General features: G+C 40.4%; 1 protein-coding gene across 3 annotated transcripts in view; it reads right to left on the bottom strand.

Annotated features, from left to right (window-relative positions):
* The window catches only part of LOC148012557 (histone H2B.9-like), a 43,916-nt gene extending 31,731 nt beyond the window's left edge, over positions 1–12,185 (bottom strand). The window contains exons 1-2 of one of the 3 annotated variants that reach the window (XR_015689034.1): positions 11,666–12,185; positions 11,476–11,569 (exon numbers count right to left, since the gene is read on the bottom strand). Coding sequence is in view for 1 of the 3 variants with exons in the window: in XM_087668915.1 (XP_087525041.1) it covers positions 11,667–12,122 (456 nt within the window). In the remaining 2 variants the exon portion in view is untranslated. Of the gene's footprint in view, positions 1–9,517; positions 10,165–10,292 lie in introns of those variants that run through there. The other 2 variants (XR_015689033.1, XM_087668915.1) reach the window with 2 other exon arrangements.
* Between the last annotated feature and the right edge of the window lie 15,369 nt (positions 12,186–27,554).

The raw sequence follows: 27,554 nt of genomic DNA, 5'->3' as shown, positions 1-27,554 counted from the left end.
TGAAAGCAGATGTCAATCTTATTCACAAGTTGTGCTTTATGCTTTCTAGTGCTCAGTGCAAAAACAGGTTTTTTCTTTTCTTGTAGTGCACCTTTGGTGATGAAATCAAAAGTGAGGTGCGGATGCAGGCAATGCTCAATGCAAACTCCACTCTTCCCCTCACGTTCGTAGCCTGATATGGCTCTAAGCGCAGGTTCTGGCTGATCTAAGGTCTTACTGAAAGTCCATGCTGCGTTCTCTATTCTACTTCAGGGTTGGTTGGTTGGTTACGGAAAGTCAAGTCAAGTTCTAAATTCGATCTGCTCAGTGTCTAGCTATTTGAGGTAAATCCTCGGTTATCCTGTCTCGTCTCTGGCTTCTAGGGGCTAAATTGGGTTTCCAGGGGGGTCAGAGATTTGATCAGGATGGCCAAGACTATAGGGCAGGCTGAAAAACCCTCTATTTTAAGTTCTGGTGAAGTGGTCCGATTCTGGGAATCGGACATGCTAGTTTGATTCTGGGAATCGGACGGGCTGGTCCGATTTTCACAATAGGAATGGTGGTCCAATTATCATAGTTGATCCTATTTTGAGACTCGGACAGGGTGGTCAAATTTTACTTTGGTCCGATTTCCCTATTCGGACAGGGGGGACTGACTACTGCGATGGGTCGAGTGGTCCGATTCTAGGACTAGGACACGTGGTCCAATTTTGGCACTAGGTCCGATTCTCGCAATGGTCCGATTCTTGGAATCGAATCGGACAAAGTGGTCCGATTCTCGCAGTCGAACGGTCCGACTCTAGAAATCAGGTGGTCCTATTCTGGGAGTCGGACGAACTGGTCTGACAGCGCAAACAACGGCACGTGGGTTGCGCACGATGCTTCAAGGTCAACACCTACTCCGTGGAATCATCCCGTGCCTTCCAAATAAGAGCAAAACAATACAAGGAAATGCCAGGCAATACCTGGAATCACTGTGGCGCTCGAATCGATCGGCATTCCAAAGATCTCCCTACAGCTCTCTCTCTCTCTCTCTCTCTCTCTCTCTCTCTCTCTCTCTCTCTCTCTCTCTCTCTCTCTCTCTCTCTCTCTCTCTCTCTCTCTCTCTCTCTCTCTCTCTCTCTCTCTCTCTCTCTCTCTCTCTCTCTCTCTCTCTCTCTCTCTCTCTCTCTCTCTCTCTCTCTCTCTCTCTCTGTAAAAAATTTATGATTGAAGTTAGTGTATATAATCAATTTTAAGAAATGTGCATCGATTGGATTAAATCAAAGATTCAAGTTGGAAGATCAAATGTCAAGAACTCTTCAAATGAAAAAGCATATGTGAAACGGCTTGTAGATCAAGTAGACACAATTGAGGATTTAGAAAAAGACCTCAAATGGCGAGTATGCATGGCAAGTATGGAAATGGAGGGTGAATTTTTCTTGGATACATGTTTGAAAGTAGAGAGTCTACATTTGGGCATGTGTATAATTGATCAAACCCAAGGGCATGCATCAAGGATGCCATGGGATTTCCAATTGTATTTCAAGTTCTTTCAAGAACTAATGCATGTTACAGAGCTTGGATTTTGAAAATGAAAGGCTTTGTTGTTATGCAACGGCCTTGAAATAGGAAACTTCGAAGCATTGGATCTTCTTTGGGATGGAAAGCATTAGAGAGATGATACACCCTTCAAGCATGTTCTTGAGATAATGTTAGTTTTTGTCTTTATTGGAAAGGAACGAGTATGATGGGTTTGTCATATATTTGAATGTTCCCATTGATGAGAAGCTAGATCTCAACATTTACAATATTATGGAAGGTGATCTTCAACAAAGAAGATACAATTTATTCTCTCTCTCTCTCTCTCCCTGGCTCTCAAGCTCACTCTCTTCTCACAAGGCAGAATGTCAAATGTGGTCTTTCCTGGTTCCCTGGGCCTCTTATTGCCCCATCCCAGCGTGTTGTAACCTCAGAAATTAGTCCCTCACTCTCTTCCAGCCAGAAAATCAGAATCTGTGTCCCTATTTCATTGTTTCCAGCAGTAGCAGAACCCTTATGTTTTCCTTCCTTTTCCTGTCCTAATCTTAACCTAATGCAACAAAAATCAAAACCAAAGATAGAGATGGATGGTCCATTCAACAACAAATCAAAATACTTACTTGCTCCAAGGATTAAAACCTCCTAAATCTCCTAACTATCTCGAGCACCGGTTTGGGCTGCAAACCCTACTTCTATGCTCGATTCGATGCACACGGCGCTCAAGGCTCGATTCCTTCGGTCCCGACAACGAAACCAAAATGGAGGGGAGCTACGGAGCTCTACCTGAGACCTACGGACCGCTTATTAATCAAGCGTTTCAAGCCGAGCAGCCATGGCTACCTCTCACATAGCCGACGCGCAATGCCTACCTTACGAGTGTAGTGAGCCTACCTTGATGCTCGATCGAGTTCCCTCCTCTCTCTTGCACTCAGGTAGTTTCACAATCCTTGTGGCAAGCTCAAGCAATCTCAAGCCCTCTTCGTCAAGCTCCATCCTCCATAGCCGCGCGAGAGAAAAGAAGAGAAGAGAAGAAGAGAAGATGAAGAGAGAAGATGAGGAGCTTCTTCTCCACGATCCCTCACTCTCACACACTCACTCCCTCACACTTCCTCAACCCCTCACTCAAGCACAAGCAAGAAGGTAAGAAACAAGAGAAGAAGAAGAAGAAGAAGCTTTGGCCACACAAGAGAATGAGCTTCTCATTCACTTTTGAGCTTTATATACATGCCCTACTTTTTGGACGGTCATCCCTACTTTTACATGGCCGGCCATTAGCCTATGCCCCCTTTTCCTATTTCCCACCGTTCTAACTTATCCCATTCCCAACTAGTGCATACAATTTGCACAGGAGTGAGCCTGGCACTCTTTTACAAGGATTCGAGAGCGCTTTCACAATTAATGGTGCGCTTTTACTTTTTTCTTTTCTCGAGGCGACATTGAGGCCTTCTGGAGAGGTCGTCATTCACATTTTTCAGGGTCTAACTTCCATCCGGGGCGCCTTTTCCTTCCTTTGTCCTATGCCCTTTTCGGTTATCTCCTTTCCATTTTTCCGCTCCTCTGCTCCATTTTCCTGCTCCACTGTGCTGTGGTAAATAGCTTGACAAGCAGATATCAGATGTAATCCTTGAGGATATGCAAAAGAAGGGAATTGGCCGAAGAGCTAAACTCTCCAAAAAGGGAGGCAGTTGTACCCTCACAACCTAGCGAGGCTATTCAACAGGCCACGACTATGTCCCATGAGGACACACTAAAGAAAGAGAATGCTGAGGCCCAACCAAGCACATCAAAACGGTTGACCTAGTCTAGGGTCCTGAGTCATTGAGAGATGCACCTTCACTAACCAAGAAAAAGAGTAGGAAACAATAAAAACAACAGCAGTTACAAGTGATTGTGGACCCCAAGAACATTGAGACCAAGAGCGCTGGAGAGCTGAGGAATAATACAGGGTGACAAATTTATACTAGTCACATTTAAGGAGAACCATGATGCAATAACAAAGCCTAAGGGGAAACATGGAAACCTCGAGAGCATAAGCAACCCTAGTGTTGACCAATCTTGCTCATCTAGGCCTAAGCCCCCAGCTATGCTAAAGCCTAGGGAAATTCCTAGAACCTTGCATGAGATAGCGACCAAGAAAGCCCTCATTGAACATAGAAGTGTCGCAGAATGCTTAACTAAGTTGGATGCTAAGCTCAAAGTGTTCGCACGTGTCTATATCCTGGCAAACATGGGTGCATTCCCTAAGGAGTAGCTTGAAGAATACTTGCCATTTCCCCTATCCTGGGAAGAGCAAGAACATCTTAACGAGCACTATGACAGGCTCCTGCATGAACGCATGCGACAGCCGACGAACCTACGCTTAACTGTAACATTCAATGATATGCTCTACCAACCAAATCTCTTAGAGATAGAGAAACTAACACAACAATCATAGGGTCGAAGTCAATTCGAAAAACGTTGGGTTGAAAACCGCGTTGTAATGGCCGAACTAGGAACCCAAATTATAGTGGTCTCGGAGGAGTGATTGGCCAAATGATGATCTCAAAGAGACCCAACCTATGTGGCACCAACTTCCTTTTGAGTGTGCTGACTACCATTCGGGATGCAAACTTAGCTGGAACTAGCCAAGAGAACTCTCTGGCTGATAAAGTTCTCACTGAGGAGGAGCTACATGTTGCAAGTCGACTTGGACAAGGTACCATGATACTTGACGTTGCAAAATACCTGATGCTATTAAGAAGACTGTCTGGATGCGTGTGCCATGCTCCAGTACAATCTTGAATTCTACAATTGGTTTTTATCCTCATAAAGTGACATGGATTCGTAAACATGTGCATAAATAGACAATGAATTTTGTGACCCTATATGGATAATATCAACACACACAAGCAACGATAGTCAAGCATAGGGAGAAGAGTTGGGTTTGATACGCTGAGCTCCTCAGGTCCTCCTCTCACCACACATTTAGAATTCTTGCCTCCAAGTGGAGGGCATACAACCCTCATTGCCGCCATAGGAAGCCTTGACCAACATCTCTGATGGTGTAGATAGGGTACCGTCCCTTTCTATACACCTTTTCCCCTTTCTGGTCTATCCTTCCGAGGATGAGCCCTGCCCCACTCCATGACAACCAGTCCACGCAACTTAGCATAAGCCAAGATCTACTAATGGCTGGAGGCAAAACGAACATCATCATGGGGGCCATCCCTCTACAACAAACACTGCATGCCTCACCTCTCCCCTCCTCATCATATGCGCTTGATAACCCATTGTATAATCCCTTCCATGAGAATAGGTTTATCCTACCTTAGGGCCTAATCCTTGGTTCGCATTTTGCAGGTCCCCCTACGGTAGCAGCCATGGACCACGTAGTGCAGCTGGCATACAAGGAAGCTCTCTGCCTGCCGTCAAAAAGAGCATAAGGCACTAGTGCCCCCACCAAAACGCTACATGCCTACTCTAAAGAGGTACGCGCCGAAAAGAGACCCTAAACAACACCGCCCTGGACGCAGGCCGAAAACCCCCCAAGCCAAGAGGACGAGGGCTCAAGGGAGTACACGAGGTGTGGCAACACCAACCGTGCAAGCTCCCACCAGGCGCTCGGGCACCAGGTGCTCAAAAGAGGAGAGGGCAGCTCGAGACAAGGAAGAATTTGATGCATTGTTTAAAAGCATTCTGGAAACAGTTGCGGCCAGGGACTACACCATATGGGTCCCAGCCGACATCTTCCTCGCCCAACCTCATAGGAGCCCCTCACTGGCACAACCTCGGTCGCGCGACCACCCAAACTCGCCCCGCCTCGTGCAAATAGAGTAGCCCCTATGATATATAAGCAGCTTAACAAAGACCATCCTATCATAACTTTTTGTCTTTAAATGGTTAAAGAGGCAAGCTCCCCACCTGTATACACTTTCCTTACCTATTGCTAATATATGCCACGCCTTTAACAAGCACCGGAATATGCATTGCAATCAGTATCATAGAATTTTGATAAAGTAATATCTTGACATGATTGCTTCTATTTGTTGTACTTGAGACGTGCAACTTGCATATACTCTCATGAAGTGACAAGTGGATGCAAGACGACATAGGTCTTCATACGAACGTGTTCAATGCCCAAGTCATCGCAAGACCACTAACCTCACAAAGAGCCGCAACAAAGCCACGCTGCCGAAAGCAAAAATCACCATTGCAAATACCCACCTCGCATGGCCCAAAGCATGATCTTAACCACTTTCTCTTTCTAGGTTACACTCTGCGCCAGGCACTCATGGCAGCTGTTATCCCAGTTATACCAATATCGCATGTTCCAAGGAGGGTTGTAATATCTCAAGTGTATCTCCCCATCTCAAAACTGCTTCTCTAACAACAAGGCTAGGACACAATCATCACTGTAATATCCATTCTATGAGCCTTCGAAGCTTGACATTTTCCAACCCAGTGAAAGGTTGATAGCCTCAACATATTGCAATGGTTGTACTCAGGCAAGTCCAACAAAAAAAAAGAGGAGAAAAGAGAAGAGAAAAAAAGAAAGAAAGAAAAAAGCACAAGAAAAAGAAACGAAAAAGAAAATGGAAAATAAAAAAAGAAAAGAAAAGAATGAAAAGATACGAAGCACCCATGATCACAGCACAGCACCTAGGGGCCCTCAAATTAGGTACGTCCAATGACCTCAGTCAGCTGGCTCCGTCCCTAGTCCCCTAGCTCTTTAGCATCACCCACAATTGTTCAGGGCACATCAAGGACAGGACATACCTAGGGAGCTTGTCTCGCCTATGGTTAGACCTGTCACCCTGATCCATTCGCACGATTCCCTCTTGCACTCTACCGTAATACCATTGCAATTAATTGTGGTAAGCGCCGCACGAATGGCCATGAAAAGTACACCGTCCTCATCAAGCAAGTCCAATAGCTCCCAGCTATCGAAAGTGTAGTGTCCTTGTGTTCAATTATGCTACGCCGTGCAATCACAATGCAAAAGATGTCTCATACACCTTCACGTGTACTTCTTCTCAACATGGACAACTTTACTTCATCCACACATTGTTACGAGAACCCAGTCCGTGGTCTTCTAACTACGTAATATCTAAGTATACATAAGCACTCATATAATATCTGTACCAAAATATATACACAATTTGAGTCCTCAAGTGCAGGACAATACTCTCAGCTTCCTTAGAGTTCGACCTGTCTCCCAAACTAATTGAACTATCTCTTGTGCATGATAGAGAAGACTAGCACTACCCCTAGGGAGAGACCACCTATGAGAGGTTTTCAATTGTAGGTATTGAAGACTCCAACGAGAGTTTCGTTTGCTCTTCATCGAGACCTAACTCTGAATTCTTATCCTTTATCATCTTGCAAGCCTACCAGGAATCATCATGTGCAGAATCCCCAACCAACCAACACTTGTGCTGGCCATCAATGCAATCCCCAACAAAAAACAACCCCACCACCAACTTCGACAACCCTACCACCAGCCACCTATGCCACCAACGTGCCCCCAACAACCTTCCTTCACACCACCACCAACACTCCTCCACAGCAACCATCGATGTCCCTTCCACCCACATCTTCAGTACAGGCCAAAGCTTACTACCTACGACGGTGAGTGCCATGGAACTGGCACTCGTCTAGAAGGGGGATAATGTTAACCGTCAAACGAACAAGGTGGAAAAGTTAAAAAATCTAAAGTAGAAGACACGACCAAGGCAAAAGTGAAACAGAAGATAAAGGCGCACTAAGAAAAATCTGAAAACACAAGAAGCATAGAAAAGTCCTAAAAAAGGGAAAAATGTGCACAAGGAAAAGCGCAAGTCAATACTTTTGTAAAAGAGCGCAAGCGCATCATGGTTTAATTTAAAGAGCGCCTGACTTTCACCCATGCAATTTGTAAAGGTAGATGGGTGGTAGGAAGGAAGCTAGGAAGATAGGAGGACAATGGGAAAAATGACCTAGGCCACATCCGGCCATGTAAAAAAGGGGATAAGGGGATGACCGCCCAAAAGGGATTTAGGGTTTTGTATATAAAGTTGAAAAGTGAATGAGAAGCTCATTCTTGTGTGTGGCCAAAAGTGGATCTCCTCTTCTTCTTCTTCTTCTTCTTCTTCTTCTTCTTCTTCTTCTTGCTTGCTTAAGCTTGTACTTGAGAGAGGAAGTGTGAGAGTGTGAGGGAGTGAGTGTGTGAGGGTGAGGGACCAAGGAGGAGAAGCTCTCCATCTTTCCCTCTATTCTTCTCTTCTCTTCTCTTGCTCGCGGCTACGGAGCTTGGAGTGTGGAGCTTGAGGATGAAGCTTACTTGAAGCTTGCACTTAGATCGTGGAGCTACCGGAGTGCGTGGCAAAGGAGGTAACTCAATCAACCTGGAGGTAAGCTCACTACACCCATAGATGTGGATGGCGCATCGGGTATGTGAGAGGTAGCCATTAGTACTCGGCTTGGAACGCTTGAAACGATAAGTAGTCCATAAGTAGTCCATGGATCTTAGCGGTTGAGCGTGAGCTCCCACAACATGGATCTACATGAAACACCCCTAAGGATAGTCGAGACTCCACAACTCATCATTTATATTTCCTTGATTCCCCAATAAAGTTTGCTTCGAATTAAGTATGATGAAACCCTATCTTCCTCATATGAGATTGTAGCTTATTCCAATAGGTGCAAATCTTGACACGGTCCCAAAAAAAATGTCCTTGGCTAACTCTTCTCCCCTTTTACAAAGTGGGCATAAATGAGTGACACCTTTAACATTAATGCTATCCCTTATTGACAGCCTGTTAGCTATGATTCTCCACAAATCAAATTGAGCTTGAAAGAGGGAGTAGCCCTCCATACTTTTTTCAATCTCTTCTTTCTAAGTACACATATTGACTCTAGGATCATAACATTTCTAGCTAGCTACCATCCTAAGTATCCAAACAATATTGGATACCACAAAGTCACCCAAAAATTGCACCACAATTGAAGGCCATTTGTCCTTCAAACTTTACTTGATTTCATGGTATCAATCGAGTTCCTATCTTTCCAATCCAAAATCTTTGACCAACAACATCAACATCACAAAACTCCAAAGAAGTAGGATCCTAAACATCACACCACCTAACCATACCTTTGTTGCACATCACCTTGGAAAATTCTAGATTTGTTTTAGCAGAATAGAAGTTTCATTCAAAAGCTGCACTTTGCCACTAAATAGATTGGTGCAAAGAACCATCAACCCTACCTATTTCATCTCCCTTTCATTGATAGTTCATTATTAGAGCTTTTCAAGAATTAAATATATTTTGAGCAACATCAAGTTACTTGATTTTGATGGAGAAATCCTTGTACAAAATATTATCCCAATGAGACAAGTCCATCCACCTATGACCTACATTAGCATCATTGATCCAATGCCTAAAAAGTATAGCCCATGGTGGCTAGAGTCCAACCATTTTAAGGAGATAGAACCACAAGACTTATGACTTCTCCTTAAGGGACTCCAAACCAACACCTCCTTTCTCCTTAGGCCAATTTAACTAGTCCCAGATGAGCCACTTTTCCCTTTGAATGACAACACATACCCCCAAAAGAGAGCGTCCGCCTTATTCCAAGTTGTATTGGAGAATGAAATCATCGTTGCATTGAAGATAATCATTGGGCTAAAGATTGATTTGAGAATCGTAAGTCTACTAGCAACACCTAGGGCTAATCCACACCTCAAACCAATCTTATTTATTGATTTGCAATGAAATCTCTAGGCTTATGAGCAGTTACCTAATCAAAGAAAAAAGCAACAGGAGTAGAGCACACCCTTGATGGATAGAATACCTAAGCACAAAAGGCTTAAAGAAACAACCGTTGATACCCACCACAACCAACGCATTGGAAAATAAGGCTTAGACCATGTTGCAAAACAAATCACTAAAACCACACTAGTACAAGACTTCAATAATGAAACCCTAGTTGCAAGATCAAGGTTGATGAAGCAATAGCCTTCTCTTAGTTGCATGGCCTAGTTAATCTCAAATAGTAAGTTCGAAATATCGTCATGAATCTCATAGGAATACACAAAGCCATATTGTCTTCCATGCATGATCCTAGACAAGATAAATTATAATCCTCATTGCCAATGACTTAAAGACCACCTTATAAAGGACATTCATCATATAGGTCCAAGGAACCTATGAAGACACTCTTGATACCCCTATACATAATCGAATAGAAGCTAGATGCTTTACAAAAATGTTGGAGATATCATCTTGATCCCTCACGCTCCTACCAACTTCATCCTCAATAACAACTATAGTATCACATTGCTGCTTGCATTTAAAAGCTTGAAAAAAAAGATTGGTGATTGGCTTATCGCAATGGAGTTTCAGAGGCCCTCTATTGTATCTTACAAGTTGAAATTCTACTATTTTGCCATGCATGAATGTAACTTTCAACATCCTATTATAGTCGATGAAGGTAGCCATTAGAAGGATCAACAGAAGCACAATTAGACACCAATTGTCTACCTCAATGGCATCATCCAAATGCTTTCTACTTCTCATAGCTTGAGCCTCTCCACGCTCATTGGCCACTACAATAATCAACGTGATGCAATTACACCACCTCTTTGTCAAGCCCTCAAAGATAGTTGCATCAAAACACCATGAAAACCTCATGCATGTAACAAAGCATCTGTCAATAAAGAAAGCTAGTGTTAAACCTTGGAAGGGGAAGGGGGGGGGGGGGGGGGGGGGGGGGGGGGTTTTGTAGGTTCGCCTCGTGCACTTAACATTTGATCATCATCAAAATATGGTCAAAATCCACATACCCATTTAAAACCCCGTATTTTACCTCAAGAGAATACCAATTAGCATCCTAATTCACATCAAATCTATCAAGGCAAGCCCCACACCACATGCCACCAATTCTCCTATTGTGACATTTGAAAACCTTGACCCTTCAGCTCACTCATAAATTGCAAATCATCATGCAACTTCCACCACTCAAACTTCTCCTTCACCATGCAACCATTACCATGCAACCTATCCACAAGCAACATTGTCATATTCTAGTCTATGCAAAATGGATTGGCGGCCAATATGTTGCTAGCAATCCATGCCCAAACCTTTGCCCTCTCTGTCAAAGAGTTGGGAGCATACACAAAGACCACCATGATCTCCTCACTATCCAATCTAATCTTGATGCCAAATACCAAACCAAAATCATCAACAAATGCTAAGTCTAAGGTAAAAGCGCATTGATCAATATTAGAATTCCCCAAGTTCTTCTATTTTGGAAATTATTAAAAAATTAAGTATCCTCATAATCTAATCGATGCATTTGGGTCCATTTTTACATCCTACAATGTGAGTACATCTAGTTTTCTTGTCATCAAAAGCATCTAACAAGTGTTTTGCCTACCTATGAAATAAAAGCCCCTCACATTCCATGATATCAAGGTAAATCTTATTGTAACCCTACCCATAATGGCTTAATTAGATGTTAAAGTCCAACTCACCCAATGAGCAATACAAGTTGGTCAATCCCTAGCCCCTCCGAGATAAATTCTTAAGCTTCTTTCAATGCTCCTTGGGATTGGTGCCACTATCAACTAAGGGAACACCCTTGCTTGAAATAGTCACATTTTCTTGATATCAAGGTAAATCTTATTGTAGCCCTACCCATAATGGCTTAATTAGATGTTAAGAGTCCAACTCACCCAATGAGCCATACAAGTTGGCAAATCCCTAGCCCCTCTAGGATAGATTCTTAAGCTTCTTTCGATGCTCCTTGGGATTGGTGCCAATGTCTCCTCTACCACTATCAACTGAGGAAACACCCTTGCTTACAATAATCACATTTTCATTATTAGAATACACCTCCTTAGAAGGAGGCAATTTCCCCTTTTCCTTGTTACTTCTCAAGATCTTTGTACAATGCAACTTAGCAATCGTTGTACGTTTCACACGCAAAGCATTTTACCGTAAGTCTAAGCTCTCTTACCTCCATTTGAAGGTTTCCATGTAAGCCTTCCACTGGAGACAAGAGGCCTTATTCGAACACTGCCGATCGCTATGAGTAGGACGAAGACGAGCAACTGCGAAAGATGCGGATGGCTCTCAGTGAGAGAACAGGTGGTGTTCAAAAACACCATAAGAAAGGCTGACCAACAAGAGCAAGCAATGTGGTGTACTCTAGGCGCTGGTGAACTTGGTGACGGCCTTGGTGCCCTCCGAGACGGCGTGCTTGGCGAGCTCACCGGGCAAGATGAGGCGGACGGCGGTCTGGATCTCCCGGGAGGTGATGGTGGGCTTCTTGTTGTATCGGGCGAGGCGGGAGGCCTCCTGGGCGAGCTTCTCGAAGATGTCGTTGATGAAGGAGTTCATGATGCCCATGGCTTTGGACGAGATGCCGGTGTCCGGGTGGACCTGCTTCAGCACCTTGAAGATATAGATCTTGTAGCTCTCCACCGACCTCTTGGCCTTCTTCCTCGACTTCTTATCAGCCCCGCCTTCCTTCGCAGGCTTCTTCTCGGCCTTGGGCTTCTTCGATGCCACAGGCTTCTTCCCGGCGCCGGCAGGCTTGGTGGCCTTCAATGCCTTCTGCTCGCCCTCGCCAACAGCGGCGGCTTCTTTCGCTTTAGGCGCCATTTCTTTGGCTTCTACAGACGCACAAACAGAGCACAGGAGAGGATGAGAGAAGTTTTTGAGTGCGCGGATGATGGGCGTGTCGAATGGCATGCTTTATGCGCTTGAGCATTTGCCATAGCCAATCAGCGACAACCAACCGGATCCTGTTTGAATTTTTCTTTTTGAACGCAGCCAGCAGGGCGGGATCCTCATCCCCCCCCCCCCCCCCCAATAGATATCTCTTACTTTTTGAGAGCTAGGCGATTGGTTGGAGGCCATCGGAAAAAGTTTAAATTGGTCAGAATCGCCTACCCACCCCCCAATAGAGCATCAATATATCTTACTTTTTGAGAGAGGCAATTGGTAAGAGGCCATCGGGAAAAGTTTAGATTCGTCACAATAGCCTCCTCGTTTAGTCATGCTTTTGGTCTCTCAGCATCACCCATTCTTTTACAAAACATGTCCCATGTACAGTCCATCAATCAAAGCAATAAAAATTTCCCAATGTTAATCAATCCTTGCAATTCTGATGGTAGAAGTTAAGACAAAGAAATCGGTTGCGTTTTCGACAAGCACAATGTTTTGCACCAACTTATTGACTCCGCTACCCTAGAGTCTAGAAACCATAAGGGCTAACTTTACTTAGAGACTTCATGTGGCGTTTGAAACTTCTTCTCAAAATGTGGCAACTAGGGATGTTATAGTTTGAAACATGGTTACACAAGTAATGGTATCTGATATTAAAGGTCAATCATGGAGTTCATGTAAGCTGAAGGAGAAAATCGTGGATTAGTAGTGAGTAAATGATTGCCTATAACAAGTCAATGTAGAAAACAAAAGGCAAAGTTCCATAACTTTATCTAAAAAGTAAACGTTATCAAATGCACAAAAGGAGCTCAAAAATGGAAAATTCGCTCCATTTTTTGCCCGCAAATGGCTTCCATGCATTCTAAATAGGCTCATGGGAGGGTGTTGTTACCTATCAAACTGCTTTAGAAAAGGTACCATATGTGATGCACTTCACTTGCACTTTCAAAAAGTCTAGTCATGACGTGCACATGGCTTGACCTTGTTATAATAGCTTGGGTAGACATCTACTCTTATAGCTCATCTACACAAGCTTCTCACTATAATAACCATTCAGAAAAAACATCTTTGGTAATACATAGAAAAACTTTAACTTAAATTTTGGAGGGATTATTTAATCAAATTTCACATATACATCTATTTTATAATCAATAATTTTATAAATTTCAAAGGTTTAAACCTTATTCTTTAAAGTTCAAAAGTTATTTTGAAATTTTTACAATTTTCTTTACTTTAAACCTCAATTTTTCATGAATAATGCTGCGAAACTATCATGTACTATTTGTTTATGATCATGACTCAAAAATCACTAAATTTGCATGATTACTAAACATAGATGATGTGTATTGTGTTTTGGAGATTCTCAACCAATAATAAGTTTGCCATTTTGATGAAATTATAGAAACAATCATTTTACACCCAAGGGCTTTTTTGTTCATAGATTATGATTTGCTACACTACTTAAAAGGGCAAGATATTCTTCATTTATTATTACTATTATCCTATTTGGTCCTCATGTATATGGCCTCTCGATGGGAAAAGGGTTTTGTGCAATTTCACAACTTTTAAATGTGAAACTAATTACATTAGGGACTTTAATGTAAAAGCCAGTAATGCATGTTACTTATTCAAACTTCTATACATGTAGTGCTAAACTTTGTAAGTAAACTAAAGTCAATTAATTAAGAAAAGAAAACACAAGAGTCTGAGAGAGAGGAGTGGAGAACATGACATTAATGCCCTTTTTTTGGCTTTCTTATCATCAACTACTACCATTAACTTTAGGGAATGTGTCCATATGGACATGTAAAGTCCACCCTCCTACATGCAGCTTCCTATATTGTGCCTTGCTCAATCTACCCTCAACGAAGCTTCTCATGAGGATGAAGCCATGGGGGAAAAGAACATTGACTATAATGATATGATAATTGAAAGTCAAGAAGTCGTGAGGGCAAGTCACGCAATATGAAAATAGGGGAAGAGGAGATGGACGGTGTCAACACAACAATTTGTGCATGCCGAGGGTTGTGAACTATCATGTGCATTAAAGGCCTAATTTAAATATCTCTTATTTGTAAGTTTATCATGAATAACACACACTCCTTTTCTATTCAACCTAAGAATATCCCCATTAATTGATATCCTTCGATAGATAAAAAGAGTCTTAAAAAGGGGGGTTTTAAAAATCCTTTGCATTGAATCCACATTATAAACTTGTATATTTATGAGAGACACCCCCAAGGGTCACTAAGATCCTTGATAAGCACATCTAAAAGAACATGGAAGATAAGTTGCACTAATGGATTGGGGGAGCCTCTTTGTGTATCACCTTTGGCAAGTCCTTTCAAGAATAGGAATGGGATAGGAAAGACACACAAGCAACTAATAGCCAACCCTAGGCAATTTGAGCAAGTTACATTTTCCTACATGATCGAGAAAGTATAAGCGAAATTGCCATAGACACTTAAGAGAACAAGTAGGACCCATGGGAAATCTTTATTCATGCACATCAACATCGTCTTAGCCTATAAGGGGTTTGAATTTGTGAAAACGAAAGAAAGAAAATGCTTTGGGTCAAATAGTTTTTCAAGAAGCTAACAGAAGGAACTAAATTTGGAAGAAGAATCTTTACTTAATCATGCCCAAGTCATGAGGAAAGCAACCTTGTAATAGAACTCAATAAACTAAGCTTTCAATGTAACCAAATAATTATGAGATTTCCAATGCACTTATTGGGAAACAATTAGGAGCCTTCAGCTTGGCAACACTATAGCAAGAAGATGGTACATGAGTCAGTGATCAAAAAAAGTATCATGCAACAATGCCAATACTATTTTCATTCTCTATATGAAGAGGAATGCCCTTTTGAGTAGGAAGCCATTAAGCAACTAGTAGAATCGATGGATAAGGTGGTTATATGTGAGAAAAATGCACTCCTCACTAAGTCCTTAGTTTAAGTTGAGAAACTAGGGGTCCATTGCATGGCTGTTGTATGTAAAACTAGATATTCTTAAGTGTTTCATACACCCTAATTGGAGATGGGCTTTGATCTTCCTCTTGCTTCCATAATGGGCAAGAGAGGACTGTATTTGGTGAGGCAAGGACTTAGTGAAGCACCATGGCTGAAATTAGATGGAAGCCTGAGGTCTTTTGAGGACTCCATCACCTTCTAGGCTTTGCCTATTTCTAGAAGACCTTATTGGGAGGTGCTGGCCAACAAATGTTTTAACTTTCACCTATCAGATGGTCTTCATGATAACTCTCAAATCTTGCCCTTCTTTACTTTAAAATGAGAAACTGCTATGTAGACCTTGTGTAGCAAGGCTATCAAATAGCTAAAAGCCAAGGGAAAGGGGAAATGGAGCAAGTGTGCAAAGCATGGGAGCTCCCTTTTATGAATGTCAAGTCGATGAATTCTTTAAGGGATAATTGATACTCAACACTACCTCTCCAAGGTAGAGTTTTTTTTTTTTTTTAACATAAAGTGATGCTTGGGGATATCATGACAATAGAGAAGCTTCAAAAAAGAGGATTTGCAATCGTGAAGTGTATTATAGCAAATCAATCAAGATACAAAGTAAAATAAATTGCACAACATCATATTCAAGAAGACTTAAAGCAATAAGGTTGGCCAAACAATGTTAATTATCTACTTATCCATGGGTATCTATATCCATCTCGAGGCCTAATTTTCATTTGAATTAGGAAAAAGAACAAATAAAACCTAAGGTGTATGCTCTATACAAGAAGTTGACATTCAATAGATACTCCCTCATGTACTTTAAATGTTCTCCTCAAGTCCAATTTCATTAGGTTGAACACCCTCAAGCTCCTCTGATACGACCTTCTCGTCAAATCTAGCAGTCTCCTCTCCCTCTTTAGTTGTACATGTGAGATATCATGAGAAATTTTTAATGCTAATGAAGCACAACAATTTGTAATTATCTCCTCATGTGTTTTCATTCTCGTGTTGTGATGAAATTGTTGCTCCATTATCATTTCTTCTCCATAGAAGTGCTCCCATGTATCTTACTTATTGTGTTGGTGATGATACAATGTCTCCAAGCAAGAGGAAATTCTAGCAAAAATTTTTATATGTAAAATAACAACACTATTATGAGTATTAAATGCCATTAAAAACAACATAAGATGCACATAAAGTTAATGAATAGATTAGATTCTTGCAAACTCAACCTCTCATAATTCAATACCTCTTGGATTGAAGTGTGACAATGCATCCTACGACATTTGGAATTGTGGGGCCTCTGTGTGGTGTCAATCAAAGAACCCCCCACTGTATACTTCTTTGTTTGGTTCCACTCGCCCTTTTGAATTGTTGTAGGATGGCCATGTGGATGAATTTCTCACTTTATTCATTTCTATTGAGTCTTGTCTTGGCCCTTTAGTAAGCACCTCTTATTGGCAATGATAGATTTGACTTTACTTACTACCCATTTGTTGAAAAATATATGGTCATCATGATTTGAAAACCTATTGTGCACAAGTCTAATGGTCTCCTTGGACAAGGTTGCTTTTGAAATTTAACATGCACAAAATAGTCTTTATAGTCTACATCACAGAATCGAGGTGGCTCACAACCTCCCTCCCATGCATGAACTTAAACGCACCACCCACATCATTTATGTTGTGCTATGTTTAACTTTCACAAGGAGATGGTGGTGATAATGAAGAGTTATCCCCAACCTCAAAGCACTTTCCTACATATTCTTGACCTCCTCTAGTCTCCCTACTAATATGATGTCTATGACTGCTACCACTCTCATGGGACAACCACAAAGATGGTGATGGGGTTGAAAAGATGGAATAGGTGTGGTAGATACTAGAGCATTTAATAGCAATGTGAAGAAGAAGGGTGTTTGTGACAGAAAAGGACTTACTAATGGACTTTGTAAGGTAGAGGGACTATCATTGTGCAATGAATAAAGTGCATGTAAACACAGATTAGACCACCATAATGACATCAAATATTTGTATCTAAGGTAACTAACATTCGTACAAGATTCAAGCCTTCTTGTGCCATCCTCTTGTTTCCTACTACTTTCTAATTCCCTCTTATTCTATAGATGTTTTCAAACATTTTCTCATGTTTTGTGGGTTGTCAACCTCGTATGCTTGGGATTAGGATACCTTGGAGCAAAACCGCATCTTGGTTGGCAAATGCTATAAATCAAATTCTATAGTTAGTATGTACTATGGCATGAAGGTATCTCACAACCTCCTTTCTAGGTGGGACTTGGAAGATCCCATCCTTTCTAGCCAACATGTTTTACATATGTTCCTCAGTATTGGCTATTGTTGATATGTTATTCATCCTATTGGGTCACTAGGGAGGGCCTATGATTGCCAAAATAGGCTCCCATACATCCTATACCTTAACCTATCTCCCTATGCCTATGATTGCCAAAATAGGCTCCCATACATCCTATATCTCAACCTATCTCCCTATGCCTATGATTGCCAAAATAGGCTCACATACATCCTATACCTCAACCTATCTCCCTATGCCTATGGTATCCACAACTATTGCCACTCTCGTAAGACATCCCAAATGATGTAGAAAATGGAGCAGTCACAGCAAGAGCAAGTAATGCTACTACTAGTGGACAAACTGACCTTTGTGATGTCGGTTGAGTTAAGAAGGTCAAGGGTTATTCATGTGCTCATAAAACTCAGCTACATTAGGGGGATGCCCAAAAAATCTTGTATCTCAATTATAAAATCTATCACATGTTGCAATATTCTTTTCAATATCAAGGTTGGGGTTTTGAGATGATGACCAAGGACGCATCAATATTTGCAACATAGTAACACAACACATCATGATTAGTAGTGTATATCATCAAAATACATTCTAACAACAACAACATAATGGTGGTTTAACATTCTAACATGGGCATACACATGACATAAACCTAGCCTAGCATACATATATGTATGACATACACATATTCGTACACATATGCATTACATATGCCTAGTATAGCATACATATACACATGACATACACATATGCATATGCATGACATTACATTTGCATGGCATAGCATACACACGACTATATATATGCATACATATAACATACGACTAGCCTAGCATACACATACACATGTGCCTAGCCTAGCGTACACATATGCATAACATACACATGCACATGCATATACATGGCATGTACCTAGCCTAACAAACACAATGCTAATGTTTAGGCTTATAGTTTGGTGTAGGATATTTGTTTTTTGATATGTTGTTATCATGTTGAAGGTGGGATTCGCTTTCACAATTTGGGGTGATTTCTCTTGGTTTTATTTTAGTAAAATGTAGACATAGTTACATTGTTGAATGCAATTTGTTTGCAATATGAACACACATATACTTGCATGCATAAATGGGTATGTTTTCTTCTAACATTTTGTCAAGTTTTCTTATCTACTTTTGTTCTATTTGGGGTAGGATTTCAGTTTATAGTTTCAAGGTGGATGTCTCTTATTTGGTGCTCGGAGAAGAATAGAAGAAGAAGCATGTAGGTTCTACAAAAGATCAAAGGAATAGATTTGCATTATTCTTTTGATGTTTGGTAGGATTTCTCTTCTTCTTTATTGTTTCGAATTCCAATGGGTGAGTGGGTAAGGATGTCCTAGTAGTTGGTTAGTGTGCTTTTTTTTTTGTGGGACTAAAGTTAGAATGGTCACTTGGTCACCAATTTGTTTAGGTGAATCCAATGGCTTGTATTCATGACAATAGCTATATTATATTAAGCACAAGATGCAACTTCATCATATCTTTCTTTTATTTATTAGTCTTTCATGGCATGGAGGTTGGTTTGGGTATAAAGGTTCTTGCAAGCTCTAGAGTGTGAGAGTCTACACATACAACTATGTTAAATGATGTGGATCTAGGACATGACACAAGCTATGGTGGATCAAAGATGTAAACCAAGTTCATAATGACATGGACAAGTAGAGACAAACTATTACACAAGTGAATTAGGTTCCAAGATAGATTAGCTTGGACTCATAAACACAATCTTGTGTAGAATCGACAATGACAGACACTTAACTGAAAGTACAAAGCATCATGATATTGTGTTCATTTCATAGTCAAGTACAATGCTTTATAGGCTTTGAGTTGTTCCACTCTCCTCACTGTGCATATGGGATTCAAGACAGCTCCTCTTGGAGCATACATCATTTGTCTATTTCTCAACACCCCCCCTTAAATGATGAGTCCCTACACTTGCTGGCTTTTGCCCCCCCTTCATGATAACATGGCCCGGAAGACTAGCTCATAGGCAGCCTAGTCAAGTTAAAGCTTGAGACTTTACATCTTGGCAAGGGTTGTACAAATCAAATCCACTAAGGAAAAGAAAGATCCACTATGGGAAAAACATATGAAAGATATAATGAAAGTTCTTCAAAACAATTTGTCAGAGTTGTTGATGGTAGCGGAAGCATATTCTTCTTCTTCTGCTTCTTCCATGAATTGGTTCTGGTGATGATCACTTTGCAATTGTTGGGCTCTCTTCTTGTGGAAACATTCACTGGCTACATGGCCAGTCTTACCACAACAGTGACATGTAATCCGATCCTTGTTATTGTTGTTGATGAATCCTCGACCTCTTCCTTTAGGTCCAGCAGCTCCTTTGGTGTACAAAAGATTGTCCCTAGATGATGAGACATTGTCTTTTGCATTCTTGGTCCATGAATGTGCAGTTTCACATGCACATAAGCACGAAGGCATAGTCACGTACACATATGTATACATATATAATGCTAACATCACTATGCTCAACCTCTACATTTGTTGCAAATTGTTGTTGTACATAGGCCTTTTTCTAAAATGTTGTAGGTGGCTATATTTGTGCCTCATAATATATAGTATCTACATTTGTAGAGAATTCCTTATTCTTAATTAAAGTTGGCTAACAAGGTTGGTGAGAGACATTTTTAGCAAATGGAGATTCATTAGTGCACCTAACCCCCTCTCTCTCTCTCTCTCTCTCTCTCTCTCTCTCTCTCTCTCTCTCTCTCTCTCTCTCTCTCTCTCTCTCTCTCTCTCTCTCTCTCTCTCTCTCTCTCTCTCTCTCTCTCTCTGTGTGTATATGTACATGCACATTTTTATGTGTATATATGCATATTTGTGTGTGTGTGTGTGTGTGTGTGCGCGTGCGTGTGTGCGTGCGTGCATGCGTGTGCGCTACAAGTGTAACATGTGAATTACTTTTTCCTTATTTACAAAAAAGGGGCAAATTTAGAGCACCTATAATTTATAACCATAGAATGTTTAAAATCGCATGTAGGTATGCATGCACATTAAAGTCTCAGTTTTGCACGCGCATGCGTGCACACACACACACACACACGCACACATGCATGTTCATATTTGAATATGATGTCCCTTTGGCCCATGCATTTACACATGGCATTAGATACGCCTGTAAATGCACATCTACAAATTGCATTTATGCTTTTGTTATGTTGTAGTGAAAGCAAGTTGGAACTACCACACTTCACTTAAGTCTATAGTTAGAACAGACTTATCTCCTATGCATCTCTTGGATGCAAGCACTCTCAAATATCCAGTGTCTCTCTTCACCATGAACATTCTCTCTTCATCCTCTTATCTGGCTTCCAAAGTCTCTATCAAACTATTGATCTATCCCCTTCCACATGCTCTTGGTTCATTTGTTTCTCTTCACACTATTCAGAAGCTTTTGCTTCCAAACTCATGCAATGCCTTAATCTCATGTTCCTCACTCTCAACCCACTAAATTTCACATTTGAATTCACATTTATCTCCAACTTACTTATCTCCTCTTCATCACCATTGTGAAAGTTGCCACATGTTCCTATTGTTCAAGCAACACAAATTGACTCTCTTGTCTTATTGATCTTCACACATCTCTTACATCATTTGGTTCTATACCCCATCTCAATCATTCATTCGTTAATTGTAATGGACATTAAGCCTTTTAGTCTTTCTTTAGCACATGTTCATGAAGTATACTATTCACCATCTACTTCATGCAACTTCTTCTCTCAATCTTAAATTTTCCCTCTCAACAAGCACATCTATCAATGAAGAGTCTCCACTATCACAAAATGACTATGAATGTATATGCTTATTCCCACCATGGTCAAGTTATACTTGCTTTCTAATATTTGAAGCCCTAGACTCTCATAAAGTGTAAACTTGAGCAAATCATTGGCAAAACTCTTATTCCTTAAACACTCCTCACAAACATCTTCACATCATTAAGTACACCATAATGTTAGATGCTTCTCCCAAACATCTTCACGCCATCAATACAATTGTTAGGCATTAAGGCCTACATTTATGCATTATGTGGTAATGTGGATCATAAATGTGCAACCCAAACATTTCAATATTGGCATGCTTAGAAGCTAAAAAGGCACAATAATATACATATGTACATTTGAACGCATGAATCTACAACTAGATCCTTCTTGTTTCCATGAATGTGCAGTTTCACATGCACATAAGCACGAAGGCATAGTCACGTACACATATGTATACATATATAATGCTAACATCACTATGCTCAACCTCTACATTTGTTGCAAATTGTTGTTGTACATAGGCCTTTTTCTAAAATGTTGTAGGTGGCTATATTTGTGCCTCATAATATATAGTATCTACATTTGTAGAGAATTCCTTATTCTTAATTAAAGTTGGCTAACAAGGTTGGTGAGAGACATTTTTAGCAAATGGAGATTCATTAGTGCACCTAACCCTCTCTCTCTCTCTCTCTCTCTCTCTCTCTCTCTCTCTCTCTCTCTCTCTCTCTCTCTCTCTCTCTCTCTCTCTCTCTCTCTCTCTCTCTCTCTCTCTCTCTCTCTCTCTCTCTCTCCCCCATGCACAACTCAGTAAAGTAGGGAAAGGTTTGTTGCAATCTTGGTAGAAGGATAGTTATGCATGTTGCAAAAGAAAGAGAGTGAGCACAAAAGATATTTGCATTCCACCCCCTTTGTTGTGTAGTGTATGGTTGAAGTGTAGCTCACCCACCATGCATGGCTGTGTTACTCTTGTCAATATACTTAGGTACATATTTTTGGCCAAAAGTTTTGATTGCCATTAATAGACCACTCTTGGGAGTGCTTAGATGAGTAAGTGCAATACCTATCTCAAAGAGCTTGAACCATGGATGAGAAAACTTCAGCTAAGATCATACTATTGAGCAATTTTGATGTAGTTTGAAAGAAATCTAGTGGCTACAAATCAACAAGATCTATCCTTTCAAACACTAAATGGGTCCAAATAATGCCATTGGGGTGTGTGTGTGTGTGTGTGTGTGTGTGTGCGCGCGCGCGCATGTGTGTGTGTGTGTGAAAATGAGGGAGCCTTAGGGTCTTCTAATACACGAATTACTTCATTTTCTCTTTCCTCCTTTTCAGATAAACAAATGTAGAAGCTCTTTTTAAATACAAGTGTGAGCAATGATTTTGATGGTTGATTTGTAATGATTATTGTATGGAATCATAATATATTGGTATTTCCTACATCTCCCACCTTGACATATCCTAGTTGACTGGTTTTAGTGTATAAGCAATCCCACTTAATATTAAGTAATGAGATATAGGCTAAGTAGTAGTAAGGAGAAAAATCAAGTTAAACATGTTCAAGAAGTAGTGGACTATAGTGTATTGTGTGAGTATATGTGTAGGTGTGTTTGTATACGTATATATTGATGTGTTAATGTATGTATCCATGTATCAACTTACTAATCTTATCACTATAGATTGTGGATGGGGATGTAGATTATCAATGTTAACCACTATGGAAGATAGAGAGATAGATAGGGATAAAGATTACTCAAGCATGCATGTGCATGTGTGTGTTTTGTGGCAACATAAGCAAAATAAAAATGTAAGCATACACATGTGTGTCAAATCAAGCATTGAATGCCTATAGAAGGCCCACAAATCCATGATGTGGAGAGAGAGGGAGAGGTAGAGGGAGAGGGAGAGGGAGAGGGAGAGGGAGAGGGAGAGGGAGAGGGAGAGGGAGAGGGAGAGGGAGAGGAGGAGGAGGAGGAGGAGGAGGAGGAGGAGGAGGAGGAGGAGGAGGAGGAGGAGACATCAAATGGGAAGGCCAATCGAGCCTTGAAGACTTGTAGAAGTCTCATGAATCCATAAAGAGAGAGAGAGAGCTAACCAATAAGAGAGACAATGAGCGAGAGATGGTGAAGATAGAGAAAAATTGAGAAGGTTGGAGGGCCTTCAATGTATGCCACTTGGTACTAATAGAAGCACCCCCTCACTTGCACTAGGGTGTCAGTAATAGCTAAGATATGAAGTACCTTAATTATTATTGACACTGGTGAAAAGCATTGATAGAATCTAGGTGCTTTGAGGAGGCTACGAGGTGGCAATTGTACATGTATCTTTGACAATGGCATGTGGCAACCTTCTCACTTCTTTTTCTTCCTCATCACCTCTATTAGCTTGCAAATTAGAAGCATATGTTCATTTTCTTCTTCTACTTTCCTCCATTGGGTTATGGTTGTGAAAGGCAAGGCGACATTGATTTGCTACCATTGATTGGATGGCCAATGGTGGATAGTGGTGAGGATGGATATTGTTGGTGGTTTTGTGCTAACACAGGCAACGTGATCATATCTATGGTTGTTGATGAGTGTAATATTTTAGAATGCTAAAAGTCACCAATAGGGGAAAAGCAACCTTTCAAATGGTTTAGGAGTGGTCAACGTTTTCCACCTTGTTTAAGATGGCCTATTCTAGGCTTTAGATTAAGCCTTAGTAATAGCTTAAATAATAAAACTTATGTCTTTGGCTAAAAATACAATTCTTGAAATAAAGACTAAGAATTTAGTCTCAATAGTTGAGTTTGAAACCAAGGCATTGGTGTTTGAAGACAACTAAAGATGGTGGCAAATGAGCAAACCAACAACAAATTTGGGAGTAGTAGGATGACACATAGTACAACAACATGGGCAATGCACATAGATTTTCCAAGAAGTTGAAAAGCACTATTCAACTCCAATTTCACCTATCTAGGTGGTATTTGATTGATGAAAGTGATTTTGATGGCTTAGAAGGTTTTGCCTCTATGAGGGATGTTTCCACACAATTTTGTATCAAAAGAAGGGGGTTTGGGGGGATCTTGAAGTACAAACCCTTGTGTAATATGAAGATCCACTGGATAAAAGGATGAAACATACAAGGATGAGGTGGAAGCTTCTATCTTTGGGATGTAGCTGTGCTTTGATGTTGATGGTTTGCCTATCACCTCACAATTTGATACCAATGATACACACATTATCAAATAATTAATAACAAATTGAGAGAACACAAGAGAGGAAGGGAATAAAAGAGACAAGAGCCCATGACAAGAGGAGTACGATCTCTCCCCATGCATGAGTGAGTACCTCCCTCATGCATGTATCTAAATATTTATATTTCTTTGCTTTTTTGCTCTAAAATCACGAAAACCATCCTTTTAGGATTTTTTTCATTCCTTAGCTTCTCACTACTAATTGCTAAAGCCTTTTTGCAATTTACTAAGGCCTAAACCATAATTCAAACTTTATTAAGATAATTGTCTTGCCCTAAGTCCATAATAATGTTGTGCATAAGTGCACAAGGAAAATCACGTAGAAATGGCAACTGAGATAATAGTTGTTCACACCAAAGGAGCTTTTGACTAGTAAATAAAGATTTGCATAATTGCAATTACTAATAATGTGCTCATCAAAATGTTAAAATTTACTTCTATGCTTATCCATGTGGCATAATGCGACCCATGCTACACACATACACATGCAACAAGTCACTATTATGCCATGAATTAAAAATAAGAATCAAAATTCTCAAAATAAATAAAATAAGGAAAATTGCCACCATCTCTCATTTTTATGCACCACATAAAACCATGGATCTATTATCACATATGATTAGCTAGGGAAAATTTGTGTGGGGTCTTATAGTGTAGGTTTAAAGTTTATAGAAGCCATTAAGAAGTATATATTTTGCATTCATAACATTCTTGCTCAAGCATAAAGAAAAGAATAGCATCTAACATAAGGAAACCTCCTACATACAAATTGATCAAATGATTTATTAGTAGGAATTGTTGTGTTTAAACATGTAAATATATATTAAGTTAATTTTGACTTGGCTTGAGACAAAGAGGGTATTAAAAGAATGACAATTATGATAACATTGACATGCTTGGACTCATGGATTTAGGAAGATTATTTCCATAGTGACTCCTCTAAATCACATCGAGACAACATTCAAGCCTTTATAAAGTGACTTTGAAACATATCTCTTATCACATAATTAACAAGTAGGTGTGATTTGGTTGGACATGCTTGGCTGCACACATATTAAGTCATAAAACATATTAAGTCATAAAGATTCATTTAACTCAAAAGGATTTCTCATGTAAGAGCCCAATCTACTCTAGATATTATTTAGATGTTTGCCTTGGGGATCCCAAACCAACTAGAAGGCTCAAAAACCTATGTGGCACAAAGAGGAGAAGTTTGGTATTCAATAAATAAAAATGGTTTTTCCTAAAGGGTGAGTTAGGGTTATAATCTCTCTCTCTCTCTCTCTCTCTCTCTCTCTCTCTCTCTCTCTCTCTCTCTCTCTCTCTCTCTCTCTCTCTCTCTCTCTCTCTCTCTAATTGAACAAGGGTGCACTATCATGCATAATAGCATTTTCCTTTTGTGCTTTTTTTTTGGAATTATTATAAGGACAAGTATTAAAAAATAGTTTTGAAAATACTTTCCACCCTATAGCCAATTATGTTTGACCTTTGGTATGCTCCAAGATATATGCTACTTGGATCTTGGATGTATGGATTCCTTCCACATGATGTTTTGAGCTTTGTTTGCTCATCTGACACTCAAAATTTGTTCCAAGGGGAGCTGTTATCTACCACTTGGATATTACATTGAGCATTTAGTTAGGTAGTTGAGCTTAAGGGTCTTACAATGAGACCATGGGACTTGGTGACATGTGGATGCTCTTGTTATGCCTTATGTATGAGTTCATGCTTAACGGGCTGATCTGACATTACTTTTGGGGTGGCACCTATGTCTATCATGATGTTGTCAATGATATATGCATGTATGTGTCTTGGTCAGTTATGTACTGAGCCTCTGTTACATTGCTCACCCCATTGTGCCTCTAGTTGGTCTCTTATGTTACGCGTGTAGAGCCTTGCTTCTCAGATATATTGGCTAAGGCAACTCGTGGACCTTCACATGGAGAGCACTTCTATATCAGCTCACTTAACTCAGTTTTATTCTATTATCAATCATTTGTCTTTGCAAGGATTGAATTCAAGGGCACTCTTCTTCCCTTGTTCTCTTAGTTACACTACTTAAATCATGGGATACCTTTCGCAATGCTATGTGTACCAATATACCTATTGATGGGTTAGAGTTGCAGGATATAGAGGGTGCACTCTTGACTAAAGAGGTTAACAAAAAGAATGTCGATGCTTCTCATATCTCTCACGCCTTGACAATTAGAGGTAATAATGGTAGGAGCGATAATGACCACCATGGGAGAGACTCTCAACCGTCTTGCTCTTAGTCACATGGACTGTCTCGTAGTAAGTTGTGTAGCCATAAGTCCTCATTGACTTGTTATTATTGTGGAAAAATAGGGCAAATTCGACGACAGTGCCATAAGATGTGTGAGGACAAGTGCAAAGAAAAGGGCAAGGGTTTAAAGGACAAAAATGATGATCATAGCATTGTCCCTAGCAAGTCCAGTGTTAAGAATGAAGAGATTAATGTTGTGCAAATTGATTTTGATGATGACTTCATGCTTCCAACTTCTTCTCTTGATACTTCACAAATGATTGATGCTTTGTCAGGGTATACTCAGTGTTGGCTCATAGATAGTTGGTATTGGTGAGGTCCAGCTACAATTTGGTTCAAGTTGCATATTTACTCTTTATGATATACGTCATGTAGTGTACCAACTCTCACGAAGAGCCTTATCTTTGTTGATAATTGGATGATGCAAGTTATACAATTTATTTTGGTGATTCCTCATGGAAGATTATCCATGGGAATCTTGTCATTCCATGTGGTACTAAGTCTAATATTCTCTACCCCTTGCTTGTATCTAGGTCAATTGGCCATATTTTGGCAATGGATGTAGTTTCACATGTATCTCTATGGCATCATCGCCTTGGACACATGTCCTTCAAAGGCATGAAAATGCTTACTCGTTTGCAGTATCTTCCTCCCTTTACTATAAGTGCTTTGAGTCTCAGGCAAACATGTAATATGCATAAAAAGTCCGGTATGACATGCATGGGTTAGTCGCTCATTAGCTGGTGTTCATT

The sequence above is a fragment of the Lygodium microphyllum genome, chromosome 27 (assembly GCF_053477565.2).
Source record: "Lygodium microphyllum isolate KBCC chromosome 27, Lygodium_microphyllum_v1.1.10, whole genome shotgun sequence".
Classification (NCBI taxonomy): domain Eukaryota; kingdom Viridiplantae; phylum Streptophyta; class Polypodiopsida; order Schizaeales; family Lygodiaceae; genus Lygodium; species Lygodium microphyllum.
The sequence above is the reverse complement of the archived record's forward strand: the minus strand, read 5'-3'. Positions and strand labels throughout refer to the sequence as shown.